The following is a 26,120-nucleotide window of genomic DNA, read 5'->3' on the forward strand; positions in this document are numbered from 1 at the left end:
CTATATTTTTTCCCCTAGTAAAATAATCCTATTACTATATAAAAATGATAAAAACAGTAAAACCTCGATTGTCCATACATTGGTCAGAGGAAGGTACGATTATTCGCAAAAAGGAATACAAAAACATGCCTGTTTCATTGTGCGAATAGGATGTAATTGGTTCAAATATTCATTAATTCAGATAACCAAGGTTTTACTGTAGTTGAACGTTAATAATCTTCCGATTACTTCACTTTTATACAACTTCAAGCTTCCGATTCTATCGGTCTATTGGAATTTGGCACAATTACAAACTCCCCCTGACAGAAATTACGTCGTGATAACAGATTCGTTCAGAAGCGATTAACCTCTTGTGAACGAAGTCGTATTAATCGGATATCCTTTCAAGAAAATGTAAAGGCCGTGCTGAATCTCGTAGATGACTCGTTTAAACGATTCTACCTCCTGCGTTCTTTAAAAAAAAAAATTCGGCTCTATGCAACCAGCATGTAAAATCAGATCTCGTCATCGAACGAGAAACTTGGAGCAAGAACAGAACAGGATTCAAAAGTTATTGGCTTCCGAGTACTCTGATTTCTCCGACGTCGTCCTCGTGGAATCTCCGTTTGCTGAAACCACCAGAAACGGTCATGGAATTCGACAAGTTTCACTTGGTCTCACGCCATCCAAGTTAATCGTAGCTGCTGACGTGTTCAAAGGAAACTCGCGGTTTTTCTGTCCGCGCACCCTCGATCCTACCATCGAGAGCTTCGAACTGATTTCTCTATATCCTCTACGATGCGTTAGTCTGAGCGTGTTCAACAGGAGACATCGCAAAACCTTGAAGGCAAGGTAGAAATTTGCTGAAAAATAAAAAGTCATGAAATAGAGATGCTCGATACAAATGAACTGCTTTCACAACTTTCTCTACTTTTCTTAACGAGATGATACTTATTAAATAGCGCTTTGACCGCTACTAATATCGTTAGATTCATCGATGGAAGAGTAAGCTATTACGAACTCGGCGGTATACAAGGAAGAAACATTTTCTGGAAGAAATGGTGCGAGCAAGTCGAAAGTTTGCTGGCGAACAAGACAAACGGAAGCTCGTTATCGGAAACGACCGCTGCAAGTTCAGCGAGCAGCTCGACTTTATACATCCTTTCTTCGGAGATCGAGCTTCGGAAAGATTTCAGAAAAGATGGAAGAAGAGCGGTGTGCAGGTGATCCTTTCGTTACTTGATATTTATGCATTTGTAAGAAATCTTCGTTGTAATACATTCTATAATTGGATACAGAGTATGGACTCACTATGGAGGCGCCGGTGATTATACACCTCCAACATGGCGTCACAAGGACTTATACCTCGGACCATCCTACAGCGAGCTGGTAGACGGTCAATACACTCCTGTTCCTATAAGATTCGCCGGTGCCAGTTTGGAAGACATTAAGGCCGAATTAAAAGATTTTTCTCCAGGCAAAATCGAGAAAGGATCTCGTAGCTGGCCTACTTGTCGTTGCTTCGCGGAGAGACGCAAGAACGATGGTCTTTGCGACGTACTCTTTGTCAGAGATCACAATCGCAAATATTGCAATAAGACCAAATTCTACGCGACCTGTCAGACTTGTCCTCGTAATTTGCAAGCCAAGATCTTCGAAGACAAAGTCAGGGAGAAACGGAACGTTTGGTACAACGAAGCTGTCGCGAAAGAAGAAGAATCGAAGAGTCCGAAGAAATGTCTCGCGCGAAGAATATCTCGATTTGGTTTTGGAGTTCCAGAGAAGTGTCATTCAGGGTTGGTTCTTGGTCCAATCCAAACGGATCCCGATTGCTTCCCTTTGCAATTGACCGTGCAGAATATTTACGTCCTCATGGAGAATGCTGTGAAGGTGTGGGAGGGCAAAGAAAGAGGTGAAAGAGGCGAGTCCTTGAAACATTCCAAACATTTTAGGAGATACGGTCTCTGTACTGCGCCCCATTTTCTTTACGCCCTTGGTCCCTGGTCGGTACAACCTGGAGAACGAACTACTCTTCAAGGTCGACGATCTTTCAGTCTGGTCACTATTTGTCGACAGCCCGTCGAGTCGGAACTGAAACTTCCTGTATCTCGTCGACAATTGGCAGCTAGTATTTCGTATACCGAACTTCAGTCTGGTAGATTTGGGTCGATCGGGACTACTGCGAAGGGACGAGTTGTGTTATTTTGGACACCAGAATACTGGTACCGACCCAGACCTGCTTCCGCCGCTTACAGGTAGTAACTAAAAAAAATATTGAATTAGAAAATCCATCTTATCAACACGCTTACCGCGAGGCCTATATCAGATGCCTTTTCGCTCACGCGGCTCGTATTATTTTAAATTAAAATGGATAATAAGATACGTAATGAATTTTGTACTATTATTAGAGACCATGAATTTTTATGCATTTATGCAAAAATGCATAGAATATGCAAAGTAGAGTACTCGTTATGGCATTTGGTAGGTGAAACAAATTTTGTGTTTAAGTTCCACTTCCTTGGTCATATCTATAAAAATATAAATTTTCATAAGTATCCACAGTCATGTGTATTTTATTTTTATTCATCATACGACAATTAGCGACAACAGACGTCACGGGACGAAAAGCCTTTTATCTGTCACCGGTGATCGTCATCGCGTTGAACGTGTTAATTGTATTGCGACAGGGAGCTGAGACTGCACTTGAACCATCTGAGAAATTTTCGCCAGGAGAAGGAACGACCGACCAGAAGGAAGCTGTTTAGGAGAAGAAAAAAGTGTCAGTGCGAAGATGATTCTACCATTGCTCCTGAGGAAAAACCCAGTTTCCTAGAACGAATCTTCTCTGGAAATGGATCCAAGAGAAGAAAGAAATTCGAAAACAAGGAAAATAATACTACTGTTCAATTAAGAAGATTATTGAGAATGGACTTCAGAATAACAATTTGGGATATAAACAGCGACATTTTGGCGACGCAGCTAACACTCATAGATCGCGACCTCTTCGTCCGAATTCCCGCCGAGGAGATCGAGATCTTGGTCTTTCAAAGGAGCTCCAGGAACGCGCCTAATTTAGCAGCGTGGATAGCATTCAGTCATCGTGTTTCTTGTCTAATTGGAAGTGAAATTTTGGGCGTGAGAAAATTACCCATGAGAAGTAGAATTGTCGCGAGGCTCGTGAACGCCGCCAAAAAGTGCCTCGCTATGGGGAATTTTCACTCGTGCAGATCGATTTTGGCGGGATTGCAGTCGCCTCCGATTTTCAGATTGCGAACTACATGGGATTACTTGCGTATTCATCATGCGAATAGGTACATACGCACCAACATCGTGTACCTAAATAATTATCTTACTTTGTTACAAAGACTTCTGTCTGTTCAATTAAATGTTTTGATGATTTAGATACGAAGTGATGGAAAGACTTTGCAAGATTTACAAGAACCCGTGTGCTTTATCATACCGACGATCTTGGGCTAAAGTTGAAAAGAATCGACCTTGCATGCCGCACGTGGGTGACCTTTTGCTGAGACTTCTGCAATTAAATAATGCGAAATGCCATCAACAAGGCAATAGTATTATCCATACGAATGATAGAATAAACCCTCCAAAGGATTTAGCTGCAACGTCTAACAGAAATAAGGATGTATCATTGGAAAGTAATCCGGATCTGAAACAGAAGCAAGGCTGTAGCAAGAATTTCCTCAATTCCGTTTTAAACAGGATAAGATATAAAAGGGATCAAAATACGATTTACGAGGAAAAGACAGATTTAACGTGGACGACGAGGCAACAGGATTTAGCGTGGAAATATTTCTATCGTTGGCATAACGCTGTTTTAAACAGTAAAATTCGTATCAAAGAGCAGAAAAGATTAAGGGATATGGATCCAAGGATGAAACGCGTGATCGAAGTTGCGACTTGGTTGTCGGATTGTCAGAAACGAGCTCAAGGATACGAATATCCGGTGCATTCGTTCACGAAGGAATTTTTATTGAAGAATCGATATAGGGAGGATCGGGAAAACTTCTTTATTAGTTTAAAATTGGAACCGGCAATGATAACTTGAACAAAAAAGATTAAAACGTCTAGCAGTTTATTGTCAATAATAAAAAGGGAAGACGAATAAGAAAAGGAGTTTCTCAGTGAATTAATATCACTCGAGTACTTATTTAATCTGAGTCGAGGTAGAATTGTAAATACGTTAAAAAAAAAAAAGGTTACATAAAATTTTTATAGTCGGTAGTAATTGTTAAGTCTTCCATATGAGTGGTCGAAGTTTTCAGTGCAATTTAAGTACTCCTCGGTCAATTCATCGGCATGATTAATCTCGTCATCGTCAATCAGGGGTATGGTGTATGCTATAATACAAAGATAGATTAAATAAAAAGAATAAGAGAAAGAAGAAGAACGAGAAAATTAAGTAAAATGTAAAAGAATTGTAGAAATTAAGTAAATTTATATATATAGATATATATATAGAGAGAGAGAAAGAGAGAGAGAGAGAGAGAGAGAGAGAAAGAGAGAGAGAAATATATACATTTTATATACATAGCTTACTGATACAATATATCTACATGTGCTTTGTACTTACATATTTATATTATACTATCATTTTAATAAAAATTTCAAATCCACTTATACATACATATAGTCGAACCAATTATTCAAATGTTTCTCTAACAATTGTCATAAGTTTGAAAAATTGAACAATTGCAACAATATAAACAATATTTCTGAATTATGTTCTTTTTATTCTGAATATAATCATATATGTATACTATATCCTGAATATAATGTACACAAAATTGTTGCTATACATGTGCACATATCGTTTCTTTAATAATAAGTTTAATAATAAATTTATCAGTCGTAAACATAAAAAAAAGTATTTATAATGGCCGGAAGAGTAAATCTCTGAATGGAAACACACTTACATCAAATTCTTTTGACTAGATAACAACGCAACTATCATATATATAATCGCAAAATATGTATATTAAAGTTGATTTAACAATGAACAAAAAAAAAAAAAAAGGAACGAATCGAATGAACGAATAACGTGGAATCCAGTGGGAACAATGTTCTTTTAACATCTAAATCACGACAATCGACAGAACGCTAGTTAGTCCTTTTACACGATAAACATTTCAAAGGATAATTCTTCGAATACTTTCTTATTCATATACTTTTTGTTTTGACAGTACATATTTAGAATATACGTTTTACTTATGTTCGCAATCGAAAGTCAAACTCTCTGTATCGCCTTACGTATCGCCAGTCGCACAAACAAATCTTTCTTTCCGTTTACAATAATTATTCGTTTCTTAAATTCATCGAATTCCACAAAAAAAAAAAAACTACGTTCCCGTTGAACTACAAAAACGGAATATACATTCAGAGTGCGTAATGATTCTCTTAAGATTTAGATCTAGCGTAAAATGAGTTTAGAAATGCACCGCATTTAAATGCACAAGACAAAAACGATGATTATAAGAAGTACGAGATCTTACAAGACGAGATTTGAGGTATATAATAGATATAGTAAATCTCAGAGGGTATCAAAAACAATTATGTAGGGCGTAGGACACCTATAGGGTTTCTCTTTGTCTTCCTTTCTTAGTCGTACACGATCTTAATAATTTAAGAAAACAGGGGATACATCTTTTTAGAATTGTCGTTTGATAGTCTTTCTAATACTATTAGTTACAAGGCCCGTCATCGAAAATCGTAACATCTCCCTTTTGCAAGGAAAGAACAAGCGAAATATCGAATCAATTGTGAAACACAATAGACAGGCGTTACGTAGGGCTTGGCGAGTACCAAATTCCCAGAAAAACTTCCTTTTTCTTCCCTTTCTTCTTTTTTTCTTTTCGTTTTTTTTTCTTTTTTTCTATTTTTGATTTCGTTAATCGAAAAAAGTACCTATAGAATATACATCTGTGTAGTTTCTCTAGCTAGAAGAATTAAGATCACATGCCGCCAGGTTTCGGAAGATTTGTATCGTAAGCTCTGATTACGTCCGTCTGTGTCACCGAGCCTCCTTCCTCTTGAGAGAATGCAAATCCATCTGCATGGCGCAGCATGTGCAACAACAAAGATCGTAGCCTATTAATCTCTGTTATTACAACATTAAATTAATTAACATACATGCACTATCTACAGGGAAATGTTAGACTTATTTATAATCGATGTTGGTTTACAGTCTTGCAGAATAAGTTCTATCTCTTTTACGATTTTAGAAAGATTCTTAAACTACAAGTTAAGACATCGTTGCGTAAGACAACGAGTTACTCGAGACAAGTACCAGTTACTCTAACAATTAAAGATTAGTGAAAGTACAAGTTTTGTTAGAATAATGTTGTTAGTGCAGCTTGTAGCTTGATAATAATACAGCGCATATACACTGTTAAAACGTATCTAGGTGCGAATATTGTGGAAGATTGCTTATTTCGAAGAAAATTTTTTTATATTAAATAGGCAAAAGTCGTGAATAACAAAGCGTGTGCACTTAAGTAAATATATTTGTTAGTAACGAGTAAAGAAAATACTACAAACGGCGAGCTTAGAAGACAAAGAATTTGTACAAAAGGACCATCGTTCTGACTGCCCTTGTTTTTCTTTTGTTTCTGCTTTTCTTGATTGCAGGCCGTCGTTAGATAAAACAACTTACGTGATAGTTCCACATCGGTATTAACTCTGGAGGCGGCGTTTGATCGCCTGGTGAAAACACTTTTTACGTTTTTCAATAGCCGTGCCGTCTCCGTCAATCTGGAAAGCCGTGCATTCAAAATTGTTTTAGAAACACTCGTTTGTCTATTGGTCGTCCTCATCCTTATATTTCAAATTCTTTTCCCGCAATAATGATATGTCTCGCGTGTAGCCTTCTCTTCACCGGCTACCTAATAGTCACTTATCTAGATTGATTCATGCGGTGCTAGAAATACTATCAGTTGACGATACAGATCTTTCTGTTCATAATTCTTCTAATCGATGCTCTATTATCTTTAAGAGTTCTATTTAAATATTCCTTGATGCTTTTTATTACAACTTGGATACAAATCGTGTCCTTTGTTAATTAATATTATATTAATACAATTTAATTTTGATATATTAATGGGAATGTTCATACTATTAATTGATACACATATATGCCCTTAGGAATTTGAAAATTCGAATAAACACTGTGAATGAAACTAATTGAAATAGTAACAAAATAAAAAAATATTTACTAAGATCGTGATTTGTATCTATATATTCTACTAATTTCCATCCAACTAATTTCCAATATGATCTATTTCAATTTCTATCCTTACATGTTTCGATACAGAAAGAATGTAAAAATTGTATTAAATGGTGACTGTGATACACGTGCTAATATTATTCATACCGCGGTGCCCTTGCAAGTGAACCGTTGAACGATCATGCAGTTTGGTTAATCAGCAGTGCTTTCGCCTGAAAGTGTAGAATTACAGGAACACTACGGAGTTACGTACATACTACTGGGGGTACTTACACCTCGCGAGCTCGGCGATGGCATGCACAGGCCTTCACGGGATACCGCGAATAAAACATACCAGAAAACCGCATTAACAAACAGAATACTTGCTTCATACCGATGGGTTTTTTCAAGTGATTTGCCAAACTAGATTACTACAAGAATTAGTTTACTTTCGAAACAACCACTTGTCCGTATTACTTACAATATCTTTTATTGCATATTATTTCAATGCAACTTTATTCTTGTGAACCCAATTAGTATCCAAGTGCTAAACGATTGAAAATAAAATAAAAAGAAATAAATAATTAAAATTTCTCTACGTTCGTATGCTACGATACTTCGAAAAATCTTTGGTCTTCGATGCTACTATTTACGCGTACGAAGTATAATCACCAATCTATACTGTAAATCGGTCGAAATAAATTTGAAAAATTGTAGTATTAAAACAGAATAAAGTATGAAATTAAATACAGATGAAGATGACAATTAACCATACGAGCAAACAGAGATACAATTAATGAAATGCCTCAGCTTCCTTTTTGCTCCTATACCATATTGCATAAGTATACATAATGATTCTATTTCTACTAGGTAGAAAGTAAAGAAAACATTATCAATCTTATTTATATGCAGATATGTAATAGACTTTATACTACATTTGTATTAAAGAACAATACAAATTCATAGTAAATAGTCTCTGTATAATGTTTAATACAATAAAAAAAAAAAGTAAACACGTACAGTATTAGACGGTAGACGATACTAGGTAGGAATAGGTAAGGTATATAAAAAATATGAGGATGCTTACTGATCTTACAGTGGACGGGAATTTGTAGAAAATCTTTAGGAACATGGAATACGGAATGGTGCACTTGAAACATGCCCTGTATGATGAGTGAACCACAGATCACGCGCTGCGCGCGCTATTGGGAAGATTTTGATCTTATTTCGCCTTCGTGGCGACCAAATCGAGGTCCAACATCGAATTAACCATCGCCTCCTCGAATACGACTTCGATCTCCTGTTGCAATTTTCATTTTTCTACTCAATTGAGACAATTAAATGTTAAAAATATAATTGTTATAAAGAAATCCTACTATAGTAAAACATCGGAAAGTTGTTCGGCCTTTGGAAAAAAAATACTATTATGAAAACAAATTGTAAACACCATTTTTAACAAGATTGATACTGTATACTGCTATATGCATGCATCTCTAAGTGATTTATTAGTTCTGAAAGTTATATAGGAATTGTCATCGATAAAAATGAATATTATTCTAGTGTGAATGTGGTTTGTTAAAATGTTACATTCAATAAGCCATGCATATTGAACATTAATAAGTAATTTTGTTTTTGTTACTCTACCAATTTTTCATGCAAGGTACATATACTGCTATGTATCTAAATGTATGTGAATTTTTAACCCCATACGAAAAAATATTATTGATAAGTTACCAATATGAATTACTAAAAGCATATGCCTTTGTTTCGTGACGGTTTTTCAATTCTGAGTCGCTATAATAATTCTGAATTTCTATAATGTATATTAAAAAGATATAAAAAAAAAACTTACGAGCTTCTGTAGTCATGACTGTTGAATATATCCCCGGGGTCTGATTTTCGAATCTCATTTTCTCTAGCTGCCGCAGTTACGGACTTCCAAATTGTATTCTTTACTCTGTAACAGGATATACTTCAAATACGCGTAATTAACATATTATGATAATTATTGGATATATACTTACGCCTTAACTGTTACATCCACAAGTAGCACTGCTGCTGGTATAAGTACCAAACCCAGCCAGAATACAGGTGAAGAAAACAGCATTCTATCGTTGCCCAACATCACTGCACCCACGTTTAAAACAGGCCAAAAATTACTGTAATTGAATTAATAAATGATTTCACTAATTTTTCATGTAAATAAAATACAGATATATTGCGTAACTTACCTATATATAAGAATAAACAAAAACCAAAGCATAATAGATCCCCATGTTGCCAAATGAGTGACCCACGTCCAAGAATTTATTATTAACCCTGCTTTTCCACATACTGTTACAACTACATACTATAAAAAAATAAAATATATTCTTTTTATAAAGAACTGATTTCATTTTGATAGCACAATAAAACAGTTATTAAATTAAAACATACAGTGTATACAAAATTCCCTAAAACAATGTATCCACCATCTCGGCCGTTTGCCCATATCACGCCTTCTTTTAGAGCCAGCAGCGATAACCAATAAAGAAGAGATGAATGTATTAAAGCATTTGCAATCCACATCCAAAATACCTATGTAAGCAATGTCGAAATTGTACAAAATTGTTAACATAATGTCAAATATGACTAATACTTTACAAAGAATACAATACCTTAAAATTAAACGACGATTCCCCAGTATTTTTTGTAGCATATAATCCTGGATGAGATAAATGAGTTTCCGCGGAACATACTTTATCAAAGAGACCCATAGCTAGTGGAGGAGCTGCTGTAAATACCTAATGTAAATAGTGTATATTGTAACATGTAGTATACAATAACTATATATTCTAGTAATTATATTATAGCACAATATGAGCCTATAACTTACAACATTGTAAAGACCAATTGACCATCGCTCGAAAAGGATTTGTCCGGACCAGCCGGAGTAAATAGCAAACCACAGTTCGATAACATACAGACAAATATTTTTGTAGAATGAGTACAATATTAATTTACACATTCTACTGTAATTCCATGAACCATGAACAAATAACAAACGTTTTAAAAAACGAAATTGCGCAATAGAATAGTCAGAAGCACAAGCTGCCTGAAGACCTTCAACTCCGGAAATTCCTAGAAATAATAAAAATTAGTAATATACATCTTTCTTGTTTGTCATGAAGTCAACGAATAAGTAACTTACCAACGCCGATATGTGCTTTCTGGATCATAGCTACATCATTTGCGCCATCTCCAATAGCAAGCGTTACAACCTTTTTGTTACTTGTTATCAAATCAACTACCTGAAAAACTTTATTACGTTATTGCTTTTGTTAAGAAACATCAAATAAAAATTAAATAAGTTCATAACAAGATCACCTCGGCTTTCTGCATTGGTGAAACTCTGCAACAAATAACAACTTTGCAAGATGAACATAAATCTAGAAAATCCATTCTAATATCACAGGATAATGCAAAATCTAAGGTATTTCCATCTATAATAAGAGCTACATCATTTTGACACTTTAGATCGATTCCAAAATCAAGACACCGCTGTATTATAACTTCCCTTGTTTTCTGTAATTAGATATTGATTTTAAAACTCTTTTCTAAGAAGATTAGAAAATATAGTGCTCTCAATCTTTTCTTACATCTAAAGATGATTCATTAATTATATATAATGGCATCCCATGCGTAATCAATTTACAAGAATAGCCAATATTTATGGCAGTTTCTTGTTTATCTCCAGTTAATACCCATACATTAATATCAGCTTGTAAAAGAGCTTGTATTGTTTCTGGTACCTATGACATTATGAATTCCCATCATTCATTTCTGAAAACATATATCGGAAAACAAACTACACACATACCTGATCTTGTAATTGATCTTCAATAGCAGTTGCCCCTAATAATCTTAATTTTGTTTCAATAAGGTTCGCAGCATTTTCGATCATACTTTCACGATTTCCTAAACTAATTGTCGCATTGTGATAAGTTTCACGCCACCACTATTAAAAAACGGTTGATGTCACAATTTTATTCAAGATGAGCAAAATGTAATTGAATTAACAATAAAGGGTACGCACTTGATAGAAATTATCAGGTATATCTGCAACGGCAAAACAAAGCGTTCTTAAACCTTCGGACGCAAATGCCTCCAAATGTTCCAAAGTTACGTCTCGGAAATCGTCCAAACTACTCTGTTCAAGGTCATTATTATCTAAGGGAGCTGGACATAATCTTTCGTAAATAACGGAATCAGCTCCTTTACAAAAAAGTTTGATTTTTCCGTCTGGTGTTTTGACAATTACGGACATCCTTTTTCTAGCAGAAGTAAATTCTATTACATTTAATATTTCATAACGAAGTCTTTCACCCAAAGCTATTATTTCCACATAAGCGGGCGTTCTAGTATCGAATACGTAATTAAATTTACGAGCTCCATCTACTAACGCCCTTTCATCTATTTAGATAATCGTGTATAAAATTAAACTATGAATAGTGCTTAAAGATATAAATACATTAATATAAATACATTACCTGGAGATGCAGCATGATAAATTACAGTTTCATCAATTTTTTCAGGAATAACAGTATGACACACTGAGAGCATAATCATAAATTCATGTACTACTTTTTCATGGTTTGCAGCCTTTTTATCAACAGGACGAGAAGAATCTTGTACTGATCTTCCTTCAACAATATCTCTAATTAGCTCACTATTAATACTAGTAGCGACTTCATTGCCATTTATATTTGGATTTGGCAAACTGTAAACAAATTTTTTTACTTAAAAACAAGTAAGTAAGATAAAAGGTAATAAATGAAATTACTTAAAACGCTTACTCATATAACTTGCCACCAACTGAACATCGTTTAAACTCCATTACATTTTTCGTAAGAGTTCCGGTTTTATCAGTAAAGACATAATTAACTATACCAAGTTCTTCGTTAAGATTGCTTGTACGTGCCATTGCTGGTGTATCTGTTTCTGCATGGTACATTTCGATATCCATATTAATGAATGTGGCTTGAATAAATCTCACTACTTCCAATGTGACTTGCAACGAAATGGGTATTAAATTGTTAAATAAAATCATAAATGTTAAGAGATTAAAAGCAAAATTTTTAGTCATTTTCTCTGAAATAAATAAACAATTATTTAGTTTTGTGATCATCTCCGAGAAAGTTGGAAAGATAAGCCAATTTCTTACCTTGTAAACCTAAATACCACAATCCATCACTATTAGCTTTGGTCCAAAGAATATTAAATATTGCAGATAATAGACACAACAAAAGAAGTATAAAGAATAACATGAGTATTTGTGTATTGGTCAGTCGATCCAAGGTAGACCTTTTTAAGGGTGCAGTTGTAGTATTGTTTTGCATAAGTTTTGTATCATGGCCTGTGTAAATTACTACACCAAACACCCACCGTGTGTTTCTTAGCATTGCACCACGAGGCAATACTTGATCAGGTCCCAAAGCTACAGGTCTAAAAAGTGAAATATACATTTCTTACATACAACTTCATAACATCTCTCAAATTTTTGTAAGAAACAACCGTACTGTTTATTTGTTTCTCGCAATACTCCATTAAACTCATACAATTGTCTGTTTGGTGGTTCACATTGAATATTTGCACGAAAATTCATTAATTCAACAGTATCTAAGAGACTGGCAGTGTCAGGATGGGCCTGTCGTATCTTCAAATTTGTTTCTCCATCCAAATTGGCAGTCTCTATGAAAGACATACCCTGTGGCTCCGATGATGATAATAAAATCAAATCAGCAGGGAAGAACTTGTTGTTGTGAACCTATGCATATTAAAGAAAGCGATTCTAGCAGGAATGTGTTAATTATAAATCATTACCACATCCAACTTGGGAAAAATAGGATGCAACCTTAACCACATCACCAACAGCAATATTTCTCCATTGTATCCATTGCCAGTGGCCATCCCTCAAAACCTCCACTTCACGCATATTTATTTCATCATCTGCTCTATGCCTTTTCTGCAAGTAACGATATTATAATATTTTATATTGGATAATAAAAATTAATTTATGATTAGCGATACTTACAATATCTTCGACTATCTCCTTTAATGCAGATACACTAAGAATAAAAATTAATGGAACCAAAGTTGTGTATCGACCTGTAGGTGATACATCCGGTATTTGCTAAAATTAAAAACAAGATAATGTGTAATAAAAAGTACCATATAAACGTTTGTTTAAGTACGTAAGATTTGTTTAATGATTACCTGCATGAGGGCGATGAATAGGAAGAAGCAATTACTATATCGACGAAATTGTTCGAAAAGAAACATAGGTATAAACGAAAGAAGTGAGTACTTTGCGGTACTAATGCGATTGTTGTTGTATTTTGCTGGCTGCTGGGGAGCATTTATGAAAACTACCCTTTCTTCACTACTATCATGTTGATACGCAGACCGCTGATCGTCACCTTGGGATGCACCATTTTCCGCCCTTATGGGACCAACTACGATAAAATATATATCATTTTATATTACTATGTTTTCTCTCATCGAAACATCTGCTTTAAAACTATAATAAACTAAATAAGTTACGATCGTTACATATGAAATAATTAATCAGTAATACGATATTACTTAATAATACATATTATGCTATTTATTAATATTTTATTAATTCGTTTTTATCGTTTTATAATATAACTTTGAAGGTATTTCTTATCTAACTATAATGTTCGCGTGTTTGATTGCAATCAACCACTTATATTTTTTCTGAATATGTTGACTTACGATTTTGAGCATACAAATAAAGATGAAACCGGGATCTGAGTTCGTTGAACCATTGTATTACTTTCGTACGAGCTATTTCCATGTTACTGGTTGCTAAATGAAATGTCTTTCACATTACTTCTCTTTGCCACACCGATCCATATTTATCGCGCGACAAGACAACACTATTACAAACACAATCTAATGTCTTTGACGCTGTGTTAATGATATAATATCAAACGATTTAAAATCAGTAACGCTTCACATCTCTTTTCGTTTAATTATATCGAAAAATAAATAATAATACACGAATTCAGACGTGTCTAGAGACGAGAGAGAACTTAGTGATTTCACTATGTTATTTAAGAAGAAAATGACGTAGTTCGGGACTCTATTATCATCTTGGAGGTTATAGCTGCATATCTAAAAAGTATTTCCGTAAAAAACTATTTTATCGCGGTCAATAAAAAATAATATCGCCCAAGAAGAATTCATTTCAATGTCACTAACATTTTAATGATCATTAAATCTCCAACTTAACTCGTGTATGTTGATAATTTTAAAAATATTCTATACGCATAACTATATGTATTTGTATTATTTATATATACTATAAAATGGTGAAACAAAATGTTAAAAAATAATACAAAATCATCGTATTACTAACAAATATTTACTATATAATTATTGCAAAGCTGAAATTTAAACGACTTTGCATATAAAATGTATACATTTTTCGAATCTATTTTATAATTTAAATAAAATTTGTCAAAATCTCATTTCAAGGACAGCCGGTTATACCAATACTGTGAGCATCTTGATATGAGTATTATCACTTGTGTATATACATTGTGAATACCGAATATAGACATATTAGTCGTATCTGCTGCATCTAGATCGTATTACGCAAAACAAAAACTGCATAGTATCAAACTCGATACGTGGGTGTTAAATGATTATTCTTTGATAGTGTACATACATTATTCCACGACACGCGTGCACGCAAAATATTTGAGCTCGTATATCCCATAGTTTCTCAACACCAATCACGTAATAATTACTTCCGGCGATATATTATCCATTCGTACGTCACCACTACCAAAACAGTTGTGTAACAAGTAGTTGAATGTGATTAAAGTTGCAAATGAAAAAAGACAGCCTATTGCGAGACTATTAAATTGAATACAATCGATGACAATGGAGGAATAAGAAACATCAATAGGCACTGAATTTAAAGAATACAAATTAGACGTATCCTCTGTGATTATATTATTCGTTACTGATTAGAAAATAACGATCAAAATTGATATACGATTTTGACATTTTATTCAGCCGACTTGGAACTTGCTTAATCCATGAAAGAAAACAATATAGACAGCCAACATTCTGTGAAGATCTACGCACGTCTTCCTATAATAAAACTTCCTATGAAATGATAGTTAACGTACACCTGTCGAACACCTTTCTGCTCGAAATAACGATCGGTTAAACAAACTACATATCTGCGTCATCGTGGCGGAAGCTTCACGCCTGTCGCCACACCCCTACCGATACAGCGGAAATACGAATGTACGTGCAACGCGATCCTACGAACTAATCCACCTCTAACTGTTCTCTAAAACCCGCAGTACTTCTTGCAAAAATTCTCGAGTCGCGAGTTCGCGTAACCATGTCACGCCTGCAAATTTGCTCGGGAGACACTGATTCTAGTTCGTAGGTGGCACTGGTCATCAGCGACTTCTTTACCGAGGTATGTATATCCGGCCCATTAGATTGCCAATAGTTAGGTAATTTATACGTGCAATTTATGTTACTAGTACGACTTCGTTTACGATCAACAACATTTAATTGTATTCTTATTCATACTAAAATTAAAAAATAAATAACGATGAATAAAAAATACTACTATAACTAAAGGAAACAAATAGGATGATTTTCAATATGAAAATAATATAATAGATAAATACGTTGGTGAAATGTTCGAACGTATAAGATCGAAAACGTTGGCTTAAAACGTTGGATATTTGGATCGCTTAGAGACACAGGCTCTCAAGTGGTTTAGTACACTACTGACAAGGGGGTGTCCACAAAATGTGACAGCCCTGTACACGTGTTACCCTGAAAACGCATGCGCCTGCTACCGGCAACAAGTTGGCATCAGCACCGAGCTTCGCTCCACCAGTATTTTCCATGAATACGTAGACATGTACGTACGGTAAAGTTGCGTCAATATACAACGCCGATGCTCCGAGACTATAGGCCAAGGACATTTCCGCTGGGGTGGACTGGAGGTAGCTCCGCGCTACTGATGTTATACTTTATTGGACAATCCGTTCGCGCTATTTTAATGGAACAATATTACGATGTAAAATACAAAGAAAACGGGGAGCTCTTATTAGATTTTTCACTTTCTATAATATTTCAGAATGTATCTCGAATTAAACAATAGGAACGACAAGAATTATTCAGCGTAAATATTCTACAATATGTAGGATCTAAACACCGAATAAATTCTACTTCGAAAACTTAAAATTTAATTTCGCTACCGAATATTTACTGTCATTCAGTATTAGAGATTTCAATTTGCGGCTAGAAATTCTATCAACATATATCCTTTTGGCATGTATCTTTACGACCACAAAGAACAATACGACTTTGTGGCTAGCTATCATATTACGAGCTTATTTATAGCGTATTTATATTCATAGTATTGTGAATAACTAGACTCCGAATATTTTTTGTCAAATCATTTTTTATCACGATTAAAAGAATAGAATCTGAATAGAGCTGTGTTTCATCTATTAAATGCTATAACGTCTGCTCTACTCTTGATATTCTGTATATTTCTTCATCTTACATATATTCTGCAGATGTTTGTACTTTTAAATTTTCCATAAATGCATAAACTGTATCCGCAGTCTATTAATAACAGAAAATCTTTCCAGTCGCCAATTGCAGGAAATAACAGCCTGTGGACATGTTTTACCTTCGGAACTTGTTTCGTGCGCTCCAGCTTCCCGCAGTTCGATGTGTTCACGTGTTCTTCGGCTCCCAATCCCAGTCGTCAGAGAATCTATACGTAGGCCAATATTGTCGACGTTATCGATGTTGCCGAGATCGATGGGACTACCGATGATATATGGACCGGATTGTTGTTGGGCACCATCGTTGGTTTGGCCGCTCACGGATGAGGAACTGTTACGAACACCGCTGTTTTGTGGGGGTGTACCGTCCATATGAGGTATAGAAGAAAGATCCGGAGGTGTAAATGGACGTAACAAGCCAGGACTGGGAACCTGGGGGCTCCCCCTGGCAGTTGGTTGCATTGAACGCAGCGGGGCCTAAATCAGATCGAATTCATTAATGTAGCTAATGTTGGCTATCTTTAGTATTTAGCTTAAGGAGAAAAGTGTGTTAGACATTTAGATGACTCGTTTATCGAAACGGTTATTAAGTCAGTAGAAAACTCAGGATTCGAATTTTTATGGTATGATTTTATGGTTTATCTAAATTTTGATTTTTATCTAACCGAGTATATTGTAGAATCTGTGGATCAACAAACGCCAACCATATTTTTAATATGATAAGTACTATCTGTATATATATTAAATTATCCCAGATCAAATTATCACGATTCGTATCCCGATTCGATAATGCATTTTCTTCTCCTTGATATGTAATAATAAGGCGGACAGATACTTAAAGCTACGCAAACATATCTATTTTGAAAATAAAACGAGGCGTAGGTGAAGATTACGATCAAGCGGTAAAATACGATCGTCTTTCGACGAACATAATTTGCGATGATGTAATGCCGATGATGTTAAGAATATACAATGTAAAGACATACATATTGTAGAGGTACATATTGTAATAATTCGTCTAAATAAGAATACACGTACGAACAACATAAAATAATTCAGGACGTAATAAGAATTCGAAATGAGTTTGATCACTGTTTGAAAGTACTTTGTGGATGTTGAAAAATGGTAAGTCTGTGGATTTAACGATACCATTAAAAACAAAGGCAAATATTGATGTTCTGGGTGTGCACGAGACACAGTTCACGACACGAGCACTTTGCGACAATTTACGGTTATACGATGATAATTCATCGCGTTTGTATGGGTTACATATGTGGTTACAGTGTTACAATGTGAATCTATTAGAGCTCGATGTAAAAACTCGCTAGAAGAAACGAACATCATATCAGACGAAGACAGACAGGCAGTAGATATATTGTAAGAATACTTCTACTTATTTATACAATGAAACCAGATAACACGAAGAGGAATGTTCGTAGAAGTTTGCGTTGAATTTGTGCTTACACGAATCCTTATTGTTGGTCACGTACTTTTTTCAATGACACGATTATTCTCTAAATTAATTCATACACCCGATGTATTATTTATGAAGAGCTTTTTAGGAGAAGGTCCAGATATTAGCGTGCACTTATGTACTCACGATTTTCAATCGAGTAGGCCAAGGCGGATTTCTGGCGGCCGTCCTTCGACCCGTTTTATGGTTTTCGGCCGTCGAAACTTTGATTATATTTTATCAGGCTCCTACTGACGTAAGCTTACAAAAATAATTTATTTTTCTTTATCTTCATTGGAACGAATATGACCAGAAATGGTATTGACAACTTATCGGTATTATTCGTTTCTTATCTACTTTAGCAAGGCACTTCGATGCCACACTACGAACGTACTAACGCGATATGCGCTTCTAACAGCAAAGAAAAAATATAACATGGGACTCTTCGTCGCCCGTGTAACGAATCTCTATGTCAGAGTTTCAGTTTCGTCACGCTTGCTTGTTCAACGTCGAGAATCAAGATTCAGTAGTAAACGTGGTTCTCTGGCCAGACGAGTTGTACAACAGGTATCGCAATTCTCCTGCGACAGAGTAGAATATTCGAAACAGCTCTAAGAACAAATTCACGACGGAAATAGATCCAGCTTGTGCTCATACCGCAGGAAAAGGAATCAACGCGACGAACGACACACGATCACTTTATATTTTCGTTCTTTCGTTTCTTTTTTTTTTTTGTTTCTTCTTTTTCTTTTTCTGTAACGAGGAAACAATTGATCTACACTGAAGCGTCTCTTTGCGTGTCGACGAAAAGAACACCTTGTCAATAACGCGATGTAACGAGCACTGTGTGAAAAATACGTTTGCACTCCGTAAAGTCTCTGCCACGCGAGGTTTCGATATTCTTCCCTGAATGACGATCAGTCATAGCCACGTACAAACGCCGGCATCAAGTGGATTAGGACGTGTGAAAATTTTTGGCTGCGTTGATCAACCATAGCACGAAACTACCGATTATCAGGAGCCATGTTTCGGAATTGTTCTCTATGATCTTTGATATCAAACATTTACGTCAAAAACTGAAGTTAAATAGCGACTAATCAATGAAGCGAAATACCGTAGTTTCGACCGAACGTGAATATTACAGGAAAATACTTAATCAAGGTTGCTCGTATTATTATAAACACAAATCGGCAACGTCTAATAATGACACAGAATAACACAAGATGTGCAACTACTCGAGCAATTCACGAGGTCTATGTAATCAAGATCAACGCAATCATACTGCAACGTATCATTTGGTGATATCGGGTGTAAAATGAAATCCACGAACAATCGATAGATATGGTCTGATGATATGGCGAAACCAGGCAAGAAAATCGAAAATTTTCGAAGGACGACCAAACACTCGTGGAAAATATTTTCTTGACGTGGTCGGTTCTCATAAAATTCTCGTTTCAGATAGAAATCTCACCGCCAAGAGGCACCATGGTATTTAGAAAATTTTACGCTGATAAGTTTCACGCAATGTGTCGACTTCGTACACTTTTGCTGCCTGCGGTCTAATATTTTACATATAAAAATCGTTCGATATTTTATCACGTCGATCTTGTGATTTTTTACGGTTGAAATCTCCTCAAGTTGATAACGAGCTCTTGAAAACGAATATAGTCCGATAACTCATTCTGACAACTTGCTCACTATCACGTTTAAAATCTGTGAAATTTTCTCTGCGTACGATAAAGCACTGAATGTAATATTCTGCACTATCACCGATGTGTTACAGTATTCGAAAAAGATAAAATTACGTTTTGAAGTGTAATTCCACGACGCGATTAACCAGTGAACGCTGCGCGCCAGATAACGGTAATTAATTCGTGATTAGTTTAATAAGCATGTTTTGGACAGGCAATGGCAAGAAACAGTCGAACGGTGTAACGTGCACCAGACGATATCCGTTCATTAACTCTTCCATCTCTCTCGTTATCCCTAAAAACAACACGCGTACACGTGTACTACTTCTTCGTCTCCCTTCTTGGACGCGGGTTTTCATGTCGACGGAACGACGTACACTATTACCTGACAGACGCGTCGGCTCTCGTCTCTCCCTGATATAAACCGCCTACGATCTTCTGCGCGTGCCACTTGCTCGCTTAGACTTAGTCACCATTCGATCGACGAATTAGGCCATAAAATCGTTCCATAAAATCATTGCCTGTTCTGAGAAAGTTTTATCGTACTTTTAAGAAATTGCTCGTCTTAATTAATTTCATCGAATTGATCAATAATAACAAACGATTAAATCGAATGGATAGAATCAACGAAATATATTGTATTATTGCGATGTTAGAAAGTAGCCTGATAGTACAAACAGGTTGAGGGAGTGGTTTCCATTACGTGGAGGATCGTGCGGAAGTGAATTAAGCGATCTACGTCAGACTACTATTCCTCGCACGCCTCTTTGTGTTTGAACTACTAGAAGTTGATCATTACCAGTAATTAGATAGAATGGGCGAAATTGATCTCATAATGTCGTAGAGATAGAGTTTAGTAGTATAGGAAAGTTAGAAGCAGTTTTTGTATTAGAATTTCTATAAGAAGAGGACTTAACTGTCGTGTCTGACTACCGTTGCTTATTCTACTTAAGGCGATCAAACTGAGTGGCACTTACAACAAACTATCCATCAATTTATACGTTACAGATTGCTGAAATTACATTCTATGAAATGCTGAAATACGAAGGGAATACTATACCTTTGTACATGATAGGAAACAGCAAATACAAAAAATTAAGTCACAATGCCGAAATAAACAGGTTGGTAAATAAGAGGCAATAGGGAACGAGATGTATCAAAAGTAATGAGATACGTATACACGTTGTTATTGCGTTATTACCATACGCTACTTATCGTGGCGCGTTCGCGTTATTATTGATAAAATGCAAAATCCACGCGTATATTTGATAAATACATCGACGTTCCACGAAGATTTTCATCGAATAAAACCAAGGTCTTTTCGCATAACAAATTGTAGAATAAATTGTATAATAAACGGTATGATACCAATGTTAAAAAAGGAGAGGAAGAATATACTAATAAGGAATGCGATGGCATTTATAATAGGAACAAATCGATATCTCGATTGAAATAAATTGATCGAAGAGTCGGCGAATAATTGAATTTTATCGATTTCACATAATTACATAGGCATATACTAGTGACCAGGCTCGAGTCATGGGTCACGAGACGTAGAAACATAGTCAATTCTTATCTAAGTCCCGTTATTACCAAGGACCGCCCTTTAGCGGAAGTGGGTTGCCAGGATTTGCAAAGGACGTTACACTTTCGAACTATTCACCGAAATGTTAATCCCCAAGAGAGCTTTTATACGCATCGATTTTCACTCGACTGTACACGTTTTCCACGTATAAGTGTTTCTCATCTTTCGTCCAGCGTGTTGCCGTATTATCGTTGGCTTTCTATCTACGCCAATGATGATGCAGCCAGGCATATTGAATTTCGCGGGAAATTCCATTTATAATCGTAAACGTTCTGTCTTCTCGTATATCGAACAAATACATCAAAGAAACCCATATCGATCTGAATGGTTATGAAAGGAGGAAAAAAAAAACGTGACAAATGACGAAACAATTTTTCCATTCGATGAAATCTATTTGAAATCAGATACAAACACGATGTAGCTGAAACATGCTAAGATGGTGGGTTATAATAAAAAAGATCGCATGATCCGTGTAATTGGCTTATGGGTGCAACCGTGTTTTTCGAGACGGAAATAAAAGCGGATAAGTCGGGGGAATGCCATAACAAGGAGGAGCGGCCCTTCCCATCTCCCACTGATCATCTACTGTATGTGTATACCGAGAGATATATTGGCACGTCTATTTACGAAGCCAACTTTCATGTTTGCGATCGTTGACGGCGTTGATTCCGTCGATAGGACACACGTGACGCCACACCCTCAAAATGAGCTCCTATGTCCTTCCCCTAGCACGGAATTGGGAAATGAATTAAGAAAGAAAGCAGACAAACCGCACACAGCATAACCGACAACAGGAACGATTTTTCTGATGAATTTATATGAGAGGATCGTGCACAGGTCACTTACTTCGCGTGCAAATGGAACAATGGAAGCGGAACCCCACTCGTTTTTAATATTTTACGCCGCAATCGAAGGAGGAATCTCATCGAGCGCCACGACCAGATATCGTGCAACGCAAGATCTAATGATATCACAAATAACAGAACTAGAGTATAATCATGCTAGCACGGTCAGTCATTTGTCAGAAATCTATCGTTTATATCTTCGACTGTTGTTTCCACCGATGTTGTCTAATGAAAAATCATTATCAGCAGGAAGTTTATGTCTTCGCGTTACGTAAATTATACATATATCTGTGTAAGATGTATTAGAGAAAATTTTCTCAATGCCATATTTATAACAGAAATATGAAAACTAACAGCTTGATTGCAACATCAAAGATATGTATATAAAAATATGTATGTATATATATATATGTGATTATCAAGACACGATATTGCAGCATTTTCACTGCCAGCGTTATGACCAGCGAATATAATGTTAGGAACATTCCAACGCTGGTGAACTGCATTTTAATCACGCATGTAGGCAACTATCCAAATCACGTTTGTAATTGGCACTGACTGAACCTTCTAGTTGTCAGCGTGATCAAGTATCTACAAACTGCTTTGAAACAGGTTGTCTTTGGAAACATCTGTTCCGCACACGTGATAGAAACGACGCTTGTTCCATTACGAATACCGAACTACCTGTTGATATGAATATAAATTCTAAATTTGATGTCGAAAATAAAACCGATATTACCGAATCGACCGTGAAGATTAATTTCATATTCGTTAATGATTGCGTTCTCGTGGATACATTTGTAACGAATATTCGATAATAGCCAAGAACTTCATTATTGCAATTCGAAAGTCGTGGACTTCTTTTCGAACTAGTTGAAATAATACGATCAATTGGCTAGACTAGATTTAAATACCATCCAACAGGAAATGACTACTCTATTGGGGGTGGAGATTTTTAGCCAAGAGGAATTTTGTCAGACTGACATGTGTTCGTGAAAAGCTATTCTTCTCAGAAATAACTTTGTGAAATCGGGACGAAAACGTAATGAAAACCTGGCCGACGTTCAGCAACATATGCGGTTCACGTGAGAGGAGATTTGTTCCGCGTTTTTCAGCTCAGTTAAACAAAGTGCACGCGTTTCGTTGGTCGATCGTCAAAATCGAACAGTTGCAACAATAATCGGTCTCGAACGATTTTAAAATACATTTTACCTGTAGAAATAAATAAAACTAACTATTAAATACCAAAAGTTGATTTGTTTAAACGAGGTTCAACACCTAAAAATAGCCACGAAAATCAATTAGAAATGTATTTTAATAATCAAATGAATTCGAGTTCCATATAAAAATCAATGTAGGATTAGAGGATTTAAGTGAAATACATTTCGCAATTTCTTACAATTACGAGGCTTTGCCCTAATCTTACTCATGCTACAAGAATTCTCTTCTCAATCACGCCGCATCTTCAACAATGAAATTACTAAAATGGTCAAAATATGTAACTTTTTATTTGTAACTTTTTATACAAATTTGAAGTATTAATAAATATTGTTTTGTTCCCTGTACTATGTTCCTTTATATATCTTCCAGTCTTTCAGGACTTTCACAGTTCTCTTATCAGAAGGCGGAATGAATTTCCCAATTCATGATCATAACCCTCAGGAATCATAGCGCTAGTCTTCGAATATATATTTCAAATAAATGATACTCGATAGCCGGATGATTTCCAAACATCGGCCATCATCCGTCACTTCATCTCAAAAACATCCTTCTCAGTCAAAAGCAAAATAGCGTGGAGCAAATTGCCTTCGTGGTTTATTGCTAATATAAAATTCTAAAAATCGCTCTGCACTGGCTATTAATACTCTAACAAGGACAAATACTGATGTTGTGGAATCTTTCAGTATTACGTATCACTGGTAATTTGACCGCTTATATCACTTATCTTACATACACCCACGCGGATTCAGAGGGATCCTCTATCAATGTCTCTTTGGGGACTCAAAAGTGCAAGCGCTACTGCTAGGCCATCAACAAATGATATCATCGAGCCTTCCGTTTAGTATTAACACGCTAACCGTGTTATCGATCATTCAGGGTGAAATTATTACAAGGCCACCAGTCGATATTGTTGAATGAAAGAAACGAAACGTATCGACTTTTCATACATTAGAACATATGTACCGGCTATCGCGCGACAATTCGCATATAGTTGTACATTGTTTGACGAGTGCCTCACAAGTGCACACTACTGCACACGTGTGAAATGCAAACAACAGCGAATGCATAAAGACGTTGCACAGTTCGGTTAGGTCACCCAGATCGATGCATTATGCAACAAGTAGTCAAACTGAAGTGCAACGTTCAGCCTATTCGCGCGAAAATTCCATAAATGTAGTTTACATACACCTATAACAATCTAGATCTAACATCGTCGATCGCGTCGATGATGTAAAAGCATAAAGCACCGATAAAATAGTTCTTATTGTTCTTTCGGGCGAACAACAGTTTCGTCCTTGTGTAATCGTTGAATCTAATCAGAAACGATGGGTGTACGCGACATGAACAAATTTTAATTTGAATTAAATGCAATTACGCCCCCAGCTTGAGTCATTCGAGTTGCGTTTCATTCACAGCTCATTCCGTAATGCGATAGATATGTAATATTTGATATTACATGTTGTATTAATAATTATATTAAATGTTGTATGCCTATTGTTTGTATGAAGAGAGTGATAGCTTGAAATCTTGATAGCTTGAAAGGATGTTTCTATGAGATCATTCAATGAAAAGTATAACTTTATTTGACTATATATGACTAATATCACATTGTTATTGTATTTAAGAAATCCAATAAATTCTTAATTGGACGAGGCAAATAATTTATTAGCATTTTCTGTAATACATATTTGCTCTACCTAGTCAATACTTAATAATGAAAAAATCAAATTTTAAACGAGACATTTAACATGAATTAAAATGTGCATTAAAATGCAATGTAACTAAAATAGGCTAATAATTTATATTCTAATATTACACGTATCAATAATTCTCACAACATTTGTACATAAATATTGGGTATTATACGTTTGTATTGTACTCTTAGTAGATATGTTCTATATGAATGTTAAGCGTTGATCGTACACAATATAACCTCTAATATTCTTTACACAACGTATTTGTGTCAATAAGAGAATGAAATGTCTAAGTGAATACTCACAGGTACTAAGCCGTGTGTCCGTATCTATAGTGCCGTACGCATGTTGCCAGCTTCTCAGCATTTCACACCGTTAAAAGATAAATCCAAGCAAACTCCAAGAAAATTACACAGCATACACTAACACATGAAAAGTAACCACTAATGCACACCCGTTTCACACCCGGGTAAGGTGGTACAAAAGAAAACGTAGAGTCCTGCACTTAGCCTGAACGAAAACATACGATATCTGAAAATAATCAACCGATCGTCAGCGCCGATATAACGGATTCTGTGTTCTGGTTACTTTCAATCTTTGACTTTCTCTTTCTTTTTGAAACGTTTCAAGGATCTGCACGAATCAGTAGCTCGCACACGATATTTCGAAGAAATGCAAGCCGCGGGAGCGACACTATCGAGATCTACGTCGTCTGTCATAGGCGCTACCTAGATTCTAAAGACTAGATGTAAAACACGTTGAAGTAACGTACATGTGACGGAATCGGTTATTTATTATTAACCCCCAGGCCAT

The 26,120-nt window shown here is 35.8% G+C and overlaps 2 protein-coding genes and 1 long non-coding RNA gene across 18 annotated transcripts; 2 read left to right on the forward strand and 1 right to left on the reverse strand.

Annotated features, from left to right (window-relative positions):
* Nucleotides 1–119: 119 nt before the first annotated feature.
* On the forward strand, nt 120–4,198 carry LOC100642279. The gene is made up of 5 exons (XM_020868377.2): nt 120–831; nt 969–1,202; nt 1,278–2,234; nt 2,667–3,290; nt 3,382–4,198. Exons 1-5 carry the CDS (start codon nt 476–478, stop codon nt 4,043–4,045), a joined length of 2,835 nt encoding a protein of 944 aa, XP_020724036.2. The 5' UTR covers nt 120–475; the 3' UTR covers nt 4,046–4,198.
* LOC100651947 (probable phospholipid-transporting ATPase IA) lies at nt 4,056–26,113 on the reverse strand. 16 transcript variants are annotated; one of them, XM_048414337.1, is made up of 23 exons: nt 17,968–17,985; nt 16,941–17,295; nt 13,454–13,692; nt 13,272–13,370; nt 13,092–13,202; nt 12,757–13,004; nt 12,402–12,682; nt 12,034–12,328; nt 11,728–11,957; nt 11,274–11,650; nt 11,058–11,195; nt 10,837–10,989; nt 10,565–10,762; nt 10,389–10,488; nt 10,074–10,318; nt 9,856–9,981; nt 9,635–9,775; nt 9,430–9,548; nt 9,223–9,357; nt 9,051–9,155; nt 6,650–6,747; nt 5,902–6,094; nt 4,056–4,337 (listed from the first exon to the last, which is right to left on the reverse strand). In XM_048414337.1, exons 1-22 carry the CDS (start codon nt 17,968–17,970, stop codon nt 5,949–5,951), a joined length of 3,942 nt encoding a protein of 1,313 aa, XP_048270294.1. In that variant the 5' UTR covers nt 17,971–17,985; the 3' UTR covers nt 4,056–4,337; nt 5,902–5,948. The 16 variants fall into 16 exon arrangements, with proteins under 16 accessions (XP_048270294.1, XP_048270299.1, XP_048270301.1 ...); XM_048414349.1 differs by lacking the exons at nt 4,056–4,337; nt 16,941–17,295; nt 17,968–17,985 and adding exons at nt 13,976–14,170; nt 14,934–15,049; nt 15,403–15,624 and having other exon boundaries at nt 4,498–6,094; XM_048414346.1 differs by lacking the exons at nt 4,056–4,337; nt 16,941–17,295; nt 17,968–17,985 and adding exons at nt 13,976–14,377; nt 14,934–15,049; nt 15,403–15,624 and having other exon boundaries at nt 4,498–6,094.
* LOC125387158 lies at nt 15,570–17,890 on the forward strand. Its single transcript, XR_007227706.1, has 2 exons — nt 15,570–15,704; nt 16,900–17,890. It is a non-coding gene; the product is annotated as an uncharacterized LOC125387158 (long non-coding RNA).
* Nucleotides 26,114–26,120: the final 7 nt, after the last annotated feature.

This window comes from Bombus terrestris, chromosome 2 (genome assembly GCF_910591885.1).
Source record: "Bombus terrestris chromosome 2, iyBomTerr1.2, whole genome shotgun sequence".
Taxonomy (NCBI): domain Eukaryota; kingdom Metazoa; phylum Arthropoda; class Insecta; order Hymenoptera; family Apidae; genus Bombus; species Bombus terrestris.